The 12,633-nt window shown below is 34.6% G+C and overlaps 2 protein-coding genes across 5 annotated transcripts in view; one reads left to right on the top strand and one right to left on the bottom strand.

The window, feature by feature from the left end:
* Positions 1–91: 91 nt before the first annotated feature.
* Positions 92–8,637, bottom strand: LOC112570801 (serine/threonine-protein kinase VRK1-like). Of its 4 annotated transcripts, none has more exons than XM_025249427.1 (13): positions 8,501–8,637; positions 7,470–7,500; positions 7,098–7,244; positions 6,519–6,574; positions 6,171–6,240; positions 5,005–5,201; positions 4,622–4,726; positions 3,904–4,036; positions 3,439–3,559; positions 1,948–2,006; positions 1,583–1,731; positions 1,137–1,455; positions 92–1,004 (listed from the first exon to the last, which is right to left on the bottom strand). In XM_025249427.1, exons 2-13 carry the CDS (start codon positions 7,489–7,491, stop codon positions 889–891), a joined length of 1,494 nt encoding a protein of 497 aa, XP_025105212.1. In that variant the 5' UTR covers positions 7,492–7,500; positions 8,501–8,637; the 3' UTR covers positions 92–888. The 4 variants fall into 4 exon arrangements, with proteins under 4 accessions (XP_025105212.1, XP_025105210.1, XP_025105211.1 ...); XM_025249425.1 differs by having other exon boundaries at positions 7,464–7,500; positions 8,501–8,618; XM_025249426.1 differs by lacking the exon at positions 8,501–8,637 and adding an exon at positions 8,252–8,469 and having other exon boundaries at positions 7,464–7,500.
* Positions 8,620–12,633, top strand: part of LOC112570806 (protein phosphatase 1 regulatory subunit 37-like) — a 20,012-nt gene continuing 15,998 nt past the window's right edge. Inside the window, 5 exon segments of the mRNA XM_025249436.1 lie at positions 8,620–9,083; positions 10,581–10,678; positions 11,946–11,991; positions 12,158–12,258; positions 12,459–12,578. Coding sequence (XP_025105221.1) covers positions 8,798–9,083; positions 10,581–10,678; positions 11,946–11,991; positions 12,158–12,258; positions 12,459–12,578 — 651 coding nt within the window. The 5' untranslated portion in view covers positions 8,620–8,797.

Raw genomic sequence — 12,633 nt, 5'->3', positions numbered from 1 at the left:
ATACATATTAAATGTTAATTATGAGTATACTTGCTCAGAAAATACTGATAAATCTAATAAAATAACTTTTCTACACACAAAATAACATGAATTAAACAAGTTTAAAAAAAAACTTTATTTTACAATGAGACATGAAAGTGTATGGTATCAAGCAAAAAACTAGTGGGAAAAAAAAAAGACTTATTTTACAATGCTTAAAAGCAAAGTTTGTCACTTTTCATACTTAGAATTCACCCCTTTCTCCATCACCATCCTCCTCTGCCAATGCATCTTATAGACTTCTTGAAACTGAAAGCTGCTAATCTGTAAAGTCTTATACAGCTCTATTGCTCTACAGCTTTCATACATGAACCTGTTATTTTCCACATTTTTAAAAATCCTTGCAACAGCTCCACCATCGTGCAGTTGACAGATAAAAAGAGAAAGTTAACAAATCTAGATTAATGGTAGACTCTTCTTACAACTAAAGCTCATGATTTTTTTATCACTAAAACAAATCCACAGAATATGCACGTACAAAACATCATTCATGCATAAAGGTATGTAACTTTATTCGTTCAGTCACAGTGACATACCCTTTTAATCACTGTTGAAAGCTGGAAAGTATTTAGTTTAAACAATGACTATACAGGCTTTGGCAGTTATAAAAAATATATACATATCTGTTTACACATTAGCTGTGCATGGCATTTTATTTGACAGCAGTTATATTTGGTATAGCAGTTTATTTACTGCCTGCTAGCCAAAGCCAAAGAAAACATAAAAACTGCCTGGGATCCATCTCAAGTCACGATAAACTGATCTCTTCCAAAAATCCAAGACACTTTAGCAGATTCCAGCAAATCCAGATTGCTGCCAACATGATAGATGTCATCCAGTAAGAACTCATCAGCCATCATTTGTCATCAAGGAAGGTGAAGTCTGCACTCCTGAGTCCAAAGAGTTGACATTTCCGAGTCTCTTTCGCTTCAATGTCACTCTCTTTGTAATGCTGCTGCTGGAAGCTAAAAAAACCAAACAAACCCAAAAGACCAATTAGGAAACTACTGGTGAAAGGCAGCAGTAGCAGCATAAAGCATCATAAAAAACATACCATGTTGGTTTCTACTGCCAATTATTTCCCAATTCCTACCCACCTTTCACCTTTGCTCCACCAAGTGTTTGTGTGGAACCATTCTGAGTCTTTGAAGGTGTTTTTCTGGCTCTCGGGGTAGTGACAGAAGCGGCAGGTGAGGAGAAAGTCTTTCTTAATATAGTTATTTTTAATTTTGCACCTGAAGGCCCAGAGCCTTCACTGGAAGCATTGTGCAATTTTGCAGAGGCTCTTTTGCCATTGGCCACCGGTGCTCTGCCTTTCCTGGATGACAATTTAGGAGTGGTGACATCAGCCTTAGAGTTTGTTTTGGCAACTTTTGCTTGTAATGGTTCATAAGAATCACTCTTCCTTTTGGTTCCCTTTGGAAGAAAAAAGATGCACGAAGGTATTAAAAGTGCATGTTTCAGTGCGCATCCAGCATTGTTTAGAAAGGTCAGTTACATGCTACTATGTTTAGCAGAAAAGATTGAAATTAAGAGCCCAGACCTTTTGAGGTGAAACAGTTTCCCCTGTGGGTAGAGCCAAGGACCATTCATTACCAGCACCTGGTTTGAGAAGCTGCCGTAACTGGCCGTAGTCTGGTTTCTCATCATAGGCAAGCTTACTGACTACTGCAAGGTACTTTCTCAGCCCCTCTGATTCAACAAAACCAATGTATTATAATTTACTTCTCATCCTTTTTTATTATTTGGTACATTTTGAGAGGTTAATCTACCATTAACTTTTAACAAATCTTTTCTTTGATCTGTATAAAAGTGGAAAGAAGAGAAAAGAAAATACAGGACAACGCAAATCATATGTACAAACTATTTGTATCTATAATAACTACGCTTGATGTCCAGTATATATACCTGGCTTATTTTGTGACCCAAAACAAGTTTGCATCAAATCTTGGAGATCATTCATATATCTGTAAAACAAGATTTTCATATAGATGTTACTTCTCCCTCTCATGCACATCTCTAAATTCATTACAGACACAAGGATGATATAAAACTAAACACTTTTAAATGCATAAAATTACCATACTTCTAAAAAATATTAAAAATAGAATGAGAAGGACAAAACAATGTACAAAATAAGCAGAAATCAAATGTACTGTTCCTACCTCAGTCCATGCGGCATATTAATAATAATAAAAAAAATTTCTAGGCCCCTTAATTTTGTTTTTGTTGCTGTCTGTCATCATTCTCCACCCTACAACCACCTGAGCCAAGGAAAAATGGTCCCACTGCCTTTCAGGCATTTCTAAGAAAGATAAGGGTGGGAGGGTTTCACAATGGCACCCAGACAGATGCGGATCTCATGATGATGAATAGGATCAAGAACATTAAGATATGACTCTCAAGCAGAGCCATTTTTTGGACTGGACCAGGGCACAGTACAGATAAAGTAGGACTGTGTGATCTGCTCACTCACCCCCAGTTGACATGGCCAGCTACTTAAAAAATGTCCAAGACTTTCTGACATGAGAGGCATGGAGATTTAATAAGGGGAGGAAAGAGCTTACGGTCAAAAATGACCCCAAGAAATTTTACTTCCTGAACTATTTGAGTACCATGTCATTTACAAAATAGGTGGGTCTGGAAACATGCCTCTCAGTTTACAAAAGTGAATGCATACTGACTTCATTGGGGAGAATTCGCAGGACCTGCTCACTATCGCCCAAGACAGTGATCAGTACCAATCAAGGGACTAATGACCAAGTCCTTCCTGAAGGTATACTTTATTTGTAAATCCAAAAGCACTAAATCATGACTAACATAATTTATAAAAATCTTTTACAAACAAGGTAATATAAATCATGTCATCCTTGGACAGTGTAGTACTTCAAGCAGTAGACTAAAACCAGTTACACATCCCCTGAAAATAAATGAACAGTATTTACAGTGATGGATAAAAGCTGTAATACATTTATAAGGTCCCAGGCTCTAATGTGAAATGCTCGAGCTTTGAACTGCTGGATATCAGTTTTGACATAGAAAAGGTGTTAATCGGAAATTTCAATACTTCATTGTTGCTTCCTTTATGACTTCAGTGAGATATTTGAACTTTGTATGTTTCAGCTCACATAATTATTGAGTTCTGTTCTATTTCACACATGTAACCCTTGTGTAAAATAATAGTCTGTCACACAAGTCCAGAGTGCAGCTTGAGAATGTAGCCCATATATAGCCAAAGGGGGAATGAGATTAAAAAAGAAAAGAATTCATACAAATGAAGATCACCTAAAAAAAAAAAATTATACATCAACAAACATGGCAAATAACATGTTAAAGAATTTTAATATGGAGCTGAGACAAATATCTAACATGGATCTATAAAAGTTTTCAAAACTTTACTTTATCTTGAGCTCTTTAATCTTTTCTTTGTCATTTATAAACTTTTCCCAGGGTAGATGGCCAGACAGCCACTCCAGCATGCAATAGCCAAGAATCTCAAGATCACCCCGCCGGGATGGACCTGCACACATAAGACATGTACTGACACCTAAGATGGTCTAATAATTTTAATGCTCAATTTTCAGAACAAATTTTCACTCTTCTTTCCTAAGCTTCTATCCAATCCACCATTTTGGTCACTTGCTAGATATAAGAAATCTGATGTGCACAGAGAATCCCTATTAGAAAGGTTAATTACATGCCAAACATGAAATTTTCCTAAAAAAAAAAAAATTCCATCACTCACTAAAAATGTCAAGAAACCATTATTTCAAAACGGAAAACTGCTTGTATGGCATCTTAAAAAATGTCTCAAAGTGACAGAACTCCTTAAAACATTTTGAGAATGAAAATCTAGAAACATACAGACTCCTTTGTGTGCATCTCTGCTGGCATATTCTGCTGTTCCATCATGTGCACGCTTGGGATCCTCTTTGTAAGGTTTATGAGTGCTGTCAACCATGTACCTGTAGGCCAGGCCATAGTCAACTAGATATACCTGTCAGATAACAAAAACTTTAGTGAATATGCATATTGTAACCTGGTTGTTAATGTGCTCCACATGATAGGTTTTCACCCAGGATAGCATAAATGGAAAGCTCCGTTTCCACTCAGCAGTTAAGGCTGCCTGATTTGGCAGGATGAAAAGATGAGTGGAAAGATGGACAGGTGGAGAAGATTGGACTCCACTTTACCCTTCCATGTTCTGGACATGGTAAATGACTTCCAGTTCATAGCCACTTCAGTCAACAAGCTATGGAACACTTTCCTTTCCACCTATCCCTTTTGAAAAATAAAACATCAGTGAACACACAAGATGCACTGATCTCTAAGTAAAGGTCAGTTTACACAGCAAGTTTGTGGTCTATGCACAAACACGCAACAGCCTCACACATAAACACAGTAAGACAAAAATAACACACTTTTCCATCAATTAAGCTGCAACAAAATGCATATTAGTACTGCCAGTTAAGACAAAATTAACACTCTTCCATTAAGGCACATCAAAATGCACATTGGTACTGATAATTATTAGTCAAGGATAATCTAACAATTCTACTGAAATAATGAAAAGCAATCCAACCTGATTGTAATCAATGTTCCCATTTTTGTAACCAAGCAGGATGTTGGAGGCTTTAATGTCTGCATGAGCATAGCCCTTGTCATGGATGTACTCCAGTGCATCAAGCTGAAAGGTCATCCAGCAGTTACCTATTAACGTTTGATTCATGCATGGATGTGTTCTCTTTCTTGGAAACATTTTTAGTGTTCTTTAAATGTCTTTCCCAAATTTGTAAGAACATGAATAAGACAACTTAATTAAATAATGGAAACCATAAATATGAATTTACACAAATAAAGTGAATGTTTATTTTCATAACTCTTCAGATGAGATCTACTGAACATGAACTGACAGCCATGTGCAAGACAATTTACTTTCACCAATAACAGTTAAGGTGCAGATACCATTCTGAGACCAATGCTATATGTTGTTTTCTCCAAGAATGATCTTCCAGCATTGACAAACACTTTCTGCAAGTCTGTGCTGAATCTAGGCATTACTAGATATCGATAATGTTTGCCTCCTTTGGTGTGCTGACCAGCTCCCAAAAGTGGAGGGATTCCAAGGTATCTCAGTTTTCTCAACTGTGTCCACTCTGCAACTAAAAAAAAAAATACAAACCGAACATTAGATAGACAGAAGATTAACATAATGGAAGTGACTGTATTATAATCACTACTGTGGTGGTGTACAACACACAGACACTCACTAGATCTTCACACATGACAGAATAATTGCCTAAAGCAGGGGATGGGTACCCTTTTCTGCCAAGGGTCATTTGGATATTTATAACACTATTCGCAAGCAATACAAAATTAACAACTTATAATTCAGCTTGCTATATTTGGCCAAGCTGTAGCATTGCCAGTGTGTTAAGACTTTCACATGTACACTCCCAACATGCATGGTGCTGACTGTCGTCAGAGTCACCAAAACACAGGCAGAAGAACTGCATACAGCCAAGAACACATGTCTGTCCCATAATGGAAATTCATTGCATGTCCCTTAAAATTTGTCATTATTATGATTCATTTAATATATATTTATGTTGCTACAAAAAAACTCATAGATTTATTAAATTCTGAGTCCCACCTTCAGGTACCTTGGCAAGGCCAAACCAAATAATTTTGTGGACCTTATACAACCCACAGGCAGACGTTCCCAACCCTGGCCTAAAGGCTGCCCCAATACGTGCATTATTACTAGGTCTAAAACAATAACCACCATGAATGTATTATACAAAGGTTTATGTATTATACATTGAGTTTACAGCCACCTACAAAGCACATGAACACCTTGGTTGTGGTAGAGCAACTAAGGCTATATCACAGCAAAGAAGCCAAAAAAGATGACACATGCAGAGAATAAACAGCGTGTCCGAGACGATTCTGAACCCAGAACAGCCAATCCTCATCGTTCTCTCAATCCTACTTGAATTCCCATGTTGCCACATAAACCTTGGCACATAAACCTCAGTTGTCATGTATTTCTCAAAATGAAAATGCTTGTCAAAATCTAAACTAAATAAAAAAAAATGAAAGCCAAATCTAAACACAAAAAAGGAGCTTACTGAATTCTGGTTTGGCAGCTCTCTGGTAAAAATGGAATTCACAGAAGAGAGGTCCATTATCTAAAGGTTCCTGGAAATGTTTTAAAAAATGACTAGGATATTAATAAAAAAAAATCCACCAATAAAGAAAAAAGAAGACTCAAGAAAATGAACACATATAACAACAATATCCAAGTTTTGTGAGGATGTGCAGTTTTGATCTTGCAACTTACCTTATTAAACAGTCAAAGAATAAAGGTTAAAGAATACAAAGTCCACTAAGAATCCACAGAACATGAACTATGGTAAAAGTTCTTAAAAACCAGAGACTTTATAATGGTGAGAAATATGGATGATATAGTGACTTACAATTTTGATGACATAGGGAGGATCAGAAGAGGGTTCTGAGTCTGTTACATCAGAAGCTGCAATCCAGAAAAAAGCAACTCCAGTATTTTATTAATCAAACACAATAGGATGACCTTTTGGATTAGACAGGAACTGAGTAATTATTTGAAATTTGTTTAATTACACTCAATCCTCAGAAATAAATAAGAAAAATGATACCATAACTAAGCTATCATTAACATGATCTTTGTCAAGTAAAATATTTTCAACAATTGAGACTGACATCCCTTACCTAGCTGGCTGGAAGGGGCTGTGTTCTGTAAAGCATCTTGAGCTTGCCAGACAGGCAGGGATAGGGCTCTATATCTGTCAACCTTTACTTCACTTTCATAAAAACGAGAACCCACGCTTCTCGGACTTGATGTGTGGGTTTTTATCTTGTTTTTATCTTTTGATCTGCCTCTCTCTGTTTGCAGACTGTGTCAGTGTCACTTGCATCTTGTATCTGTCTTACTTTGTGCATTAGCCTTTCTCTTGTTAACCACATTCACACTTCTGCTAACTAAAAATATGCTACATAAATACACTTTATTAAATCACCTTTATAAATGAGCCCAAATCCACCCTGACCAATAACATCACCAAGCTGCCATTTCTTCTTCTGCGGCTGAGTCTGACTCAGGATCTCACCACTTTTAAACTGCTCAGGGAGCTTGTAGGCAGCGGGTGCTTGGCTCTTCTTTTGTCCTGCACATTTTTTAAATACCCAGCATTTGAAAATTACAAAAATATTAAATGAGAACGAGAAACATTGCTCCCAAGTTTTGATAACTATTTAGTAAGATCAACTTCTAATAAGATCTGCATCTCGCTTCATACGAACAAGTTTGGACTCTCAATAGATATTTTAGCATTTATACCAAATTTTGTACATACTTGAAATATCTACAATAAAAAAATGCATACCTGCACCTTTTGCACCTGAACGTGGCATCTTAGTGTTCTGGAACAAAAATGGTAATCTTACTGGTTTTTAATTTGTCTTTGTAACAACCAAACACACATGCATATGTGTGATAAATACATCTGCAATACAAAATATATAATAAATAAAATCAAGATAATTTGAAAAGAAAACTATGATTTATGAATGACAGGCAGTATAAAACAAATGGCTAGAAATTTAGCCTTTGTGTCAAGTTGTCTTCAGATAAAAGGAATGCAATGAGAAAATATAAATCTCATCAAGTATTACACTTCAAAAAAATTTTGCTATAGTAGCATTTCCCTTTCTTGACTCATTTATACAATTTTAATGAAATTTTTAGCTCACATATTGTGAACCTGCTTTTTTTTTCAGTGTTGAGATTCCAAACGTTTCCAGAGCAGTTACTACTGTTACTACCTAGAGCTATGCATTATGTTTATCCATGTTAAATACCTAAAAACACCTGTGGCAGTAATGATTAGTACACGTTTTCATGGCTTATATATCTTGACATTTCGTGGATCAAGCCTATGTCTCACAACAAGTAAAAACAAGACTACAAACTTGTCTCCAAATATCCATTGTTATGACAGTCTTTTCATACAACTAAATTTTTTATAAATACTTGGCCTTCTGTTTATGCGACTATGGTTAAGAATTACATAGTTACAAAATGAAAAATTTCTATAGATTAGATAGCGATAAAAAAAATTAAAATGCACGGTCGCATTAATCATTGCATTTAAAACTGTTGTTTCCTACCCACCTGAGCTGCAAATTATAACTTGTTTTAGTAAACACAGTTGTTAAGTCTTTCCAGTTTATAGATCGTCTGGATTCATCCAGTTTGCGTCGACACTACAACAGCTTCACTAATAAGCTCTAACATCAAGTTTCATTTTCCCACTTGACCAATTTTTATTTCAAATTAAATCAGTTACGGCAATGAATCTAGTTACCGGTTACTCTATATGCCCACATTTAAATTCGATTTAAATATCATACAATAACTAACTTTTCTCACAAAAGGACACAATGAAATTTTTCATAGATGTGCAGCACGTCTTTTTGATGCCCAAACTCGAAATATCCGCCAAAGCAGACATAAAGAGAACCGACATTTTCTTGGTTTGCGGCAATATTGCAACCAATCATTTTTGAGGTTAGAAAATCATTCACGGAAGTTGTGTGACGCAGGCAGAGAATGGCGGCTAGTTGGCAGGGGGAGTCCTCATGAAAGAATAGGAAACATTTTATGAACAGTGTAAAGCTGGGTTTGTTTGAAAATGTTGAAGACAGCAAAAACATGATAATGTCGGAAATTGTGGGTCAGCTGTCAATGTCAAATAAGACAAGCGCCTGTTCCTCGGCTGAAAACGGGCTTTTAGAAGGACAGGAAGTAAACAAAGTGAAAGATGCAGCTGACAGCGGGGGAGGGTCGTTAACCATCGGAGCAGACAGCAGCAGCTTCAGTGACGAATATCTTAGCGAGAAACAGAAAAGTTCTCCGTTGAAGATGAAGAGTCGAAATAAAATAACATTTCCTACCGGTGATTTGGTATCTACGTACCACGACCCGCCTGATCCGTGGAAAAATGGTAACCTGCAATTGTATTCTCTAATTTTAGTGCGAGATTTAGAGGACTCCACATTATTTCACAAACCATCTTTAAAAAAAAACTTCTTTGGTCTTCATCCTAATCATTTTACTTACTACACACCATACAAACACAATTTTTCGTGTGAACTTCAGAATTTTACAGTTAAATGTACCTTGGTATATTTTTATAAGTGAGGCCAGATTTCCAAAACTGTGCACTTGCACACATTTTGTTGCAATGTAATTAATAATGAAAATAAGATAAAAACGTTTCAGTTTTCAAAATATCCGCATAATTATGAATTCTATATTTTATTAATTCATGACTCATTAATTAATATTTTCATTTATGCAATGTACAAAGCATTACATTTGTATGCAAACATAGAACACCATTAATTGATACACAGTGTTGGGTATATATGTAAAGGCATTGAAAGTATTATCTGCTAAATAGTTTTAGTAAACAGAATGAGTAAAATGGTATATATATATATATGAAATTTTATCCAAAAGTCACACACATTTCCTGTTTGTATTCTAATACCCTTTTAAATCAGCTTTTAAATTTACATTTTATTAACAGTATCTGTTCAGGTTAAGATCTTATTTTAATATAATGTAGGTAACTAAACATGAAGGAAATTTAACCTGTCTTTTAAAGTTGACTCAGATGTGATAAAATATTTTTCTCTGTCTGAATGGTTAATAAAACCTTCGTTTTTCTTATTTTTAAATGTTGAGAGTATATGATTAGCAGAAGTTTGCAAAACATGCTAATAGGATTAATTTAAAAAAAATGTAATAATGTGTCCAGTGATATTCCATTATTTGTAATGCCAAAAGTGGGATTTGGGAATGGGTTTTTTGTGTTTTCGTTGTTTTAGTTTAATATATTTACAGATGAGATATGTAAAGAATGACAGTATGTATATATTTTAAATAAAATTCATTTGAAATTAATCTGTTTATTGTTTGCTTACAATTTTATGTAAAAATAATTTTTTTCTTACATTTTGATGTCTTGGATGACTATTGGGATGATGATGTAAATTGTGGAACCAATGCACTGCTTTACCTGTATAGCTATACAGGCAGACCTTATTTCCCAAGCATTAGTAAAGTATCTGTATTTATAAACTTCTGAAAAAAAAAAAAGTTAAATTCCACCGAAAAAGAAGCTAGAGACGCCTAAACTGGCCACAATGTCTGTACTTTAATGCTTATTACTTATTTGATGCATTCAGGCCTATCCCAGTCATTAAATCTGTGAAAGTATTTTTAGAAAGCTAGCTTTTAAACTTTAAATTGTATTCCAATTCACATTATTTAGATATTTCATGTATAATTTTCCTACATAGTACTTAAGTTAAGACCAATGTGCCACCTACTTTTTAGTGGGTGTTGGGTGGAGGGTAAGTAAGGGTAGATTTGATGTGAAATTTCCATATTAATTTAAAGAATTTTTAAATGAAAATGTGCATACTCTTTGCAGTTAGAAATTACACCACCCATGAAGTTATATCAGCATACAGAAAAAGTTGTGAAAAATATAATACCAAGCCAATGTATAAAATAATTCAGCAGATTGAGGTGAGTAGACAGTACTATTATACATTTAAGCTTTTAAAATGCCATTCTAGAGTCTTAATCTAGTGATTGAATGCATTAATCTGCATATATACCTTATTCATATATAATTATGAGATTATAAATGTTTGAATTGAAAAAACAGAGAGGGAGCACAACATATCTTGTTACACACCTGGTTAAATATCTTGGCTTCTAACAGCTTTGAGTGTTCTAGCATCAGGTATGTGGCTGTTTATATAAAAGTTTGGGATATGTTTGTCACACTTTGTTGCCCATGTTCATTAGATTGATTATACATTTAGCTTCTTACCATAATTTTTTTTTTTTTACATGTGACTTAGGTAACACTGTTGTTGACTATTGTTTGTAGTATGTAAATTAGACTGTTGCTAGATTTGGTCAAACAGAAACGATAGAAATTATATTTTTATTTTAATATTTATCATTTTCTTTATAAGATTTCAGTATTGTTCAGTATTATTATATTGTGCAGTGTATGGTGTAGTTTAACTTTACTACTGTATTCTCACTAGTATGCATGAGAGTAAAATGGAGAGAATGGAGTTTTATCACTGGCCTGTATACTAGCCAAAACATTTTCACATGCATCATAACACCAAAGTTGTACCTGTCCAGACCTTTTTAAAATTGTTATTCAGGGTTTAAAAAAAATGTTTCTTGTACAATACTTTGAAGTAGAGGGTAAAAGGATTGTTTTTCCTAAGAATCTTTATGTTGCCTGTGTCAAAATTCATGTCTTACTGAACAGCCTTGGAAAATTCTTGTTTATAATTTCAGCAATGCTTATATTTCACCTTATGCAAGAGACAAAAAGAACAAAAAATGTGATTACAAGGATTATATTTTCTGTAAAGAGTAAATACATTTGTTACTGATGACTATTAAGACTAAAATATATTTTTGACAATGAGAGCATTAGGACTATAAATCACTAAGGAACCAGAAGCTGATACTAGATCAACATTTACTAAGAATAGCTGGATCTTATTGTTTTATAAGAATAAATATATCGAGTATATTTTGAATTTTCAGAAAACGAGAATCAGAAGAAAAGCAAGAAATTGCATAAAAGTTTTGGTTTAGTAAAAGGAACAAGCATTAGTTTTAATGCATAAATGCTTATCATTGTTGGAAATGAAAGTTTCATTTTTAATAATGAGTGTTTTTTTATGTCTGGTTGCAAAGAATAAAAATTTCTGTTTTAGATATCTATCTTTTTACATTATCACCAAACTCTGTATTCTAGGCATTCTCCTGCAGTGGAAAAAGGGAGGAAAAACTAGTAGTTAAAGGTAAGTGTTTGTTTCTTTTTTGATGCATCATATGCATTTGCATAATAACCATGTGTGATGTTCATTTTTACCTCGAAATTTGGCAGTGATTGCTAATTATGAGACAGTTAATCTTCAATAATTCTATTCTTTTATGTATAATGCAATGGTGTTAAACTGTTGATAGGAGACAAGATTGAACCCAGGCACTGCGAAGCACTGGAGGAGATCTTCCGCCGTGTCCAGTTCAAAACCCTTGAGTTTGAAGCAAGTCATCTGGATGATGAGGTGATTAACTGTGCATGTGGGTGTGTGAGAGAGGTTCATTGGCTCTGGTACTAGAATTCAGGAAAATATTAATATTACTTGTTGCTAATGGTAGATTAGTCTCTCAAAATCAAGAATGAAATGGCAGAAACAGTTTTTAGCCTGATTTTTTTTTTTTGATGAAGGGACAAAGTTGCTATTATTTTCTTTTGTTGTTGTAGTGTGCAGTGGCATTATTTGATATGATCGAGTACTACGACTCCACTTGTCATCTAAATATATCCTTCAATAAGAATATTGGACTCCGAGGATGGCAAGCATGTTCTCGACTTATCAGAAGGGCAAGTACCCAGCATGTTTATCATTTTTAATGTGGTTGGTTGTGATGTGATCATT

The sequence above is a fragment of the Pomacea canaliculata genome, linkage group LG8 (assembly GCF_003073045.1).
Source record: "Pomacea canaliculata isolate SZHN2017 linkage group LG8, ASM307304v1, whole genome shotgun sequence".
In the NCBI taxonomy this organism is placed as follows: Eukaryota; Metazoa; Mollusca; class Gastropoda; order Architaenioglossa; family Ampullariidae; genus Pomacea; species Pomacea canaliculata.
Note: the sequence above shows the minus strand (reverse complement) of the source record. Positions and strands in the feature narration are given on the sequence as shown.

Bases quoted from the DNA above. Each gene is read 5' to 3' on its own strand.
- LOC112570801 (XM_025249425.1), bottom strand. From the start codon at position 7,491: ATGCCACGTTCAGGTGCAAAAGGTGCAG. The intron at 5,202-6,170 runs GTAAGCTCCTTT...TTTTTTTTTTAG, and splicing joins AGCTGCCAAACCAGAATTCA to TTGCAGAGTGGACACAGTTG. The intron at 1,732-1,947 runs GTATATATACTG...TTGTTGAATCAG, and splicing joins TGGGTCACAAAATAAGCCAG to AGGGGCTGAGAAAGTACCTT.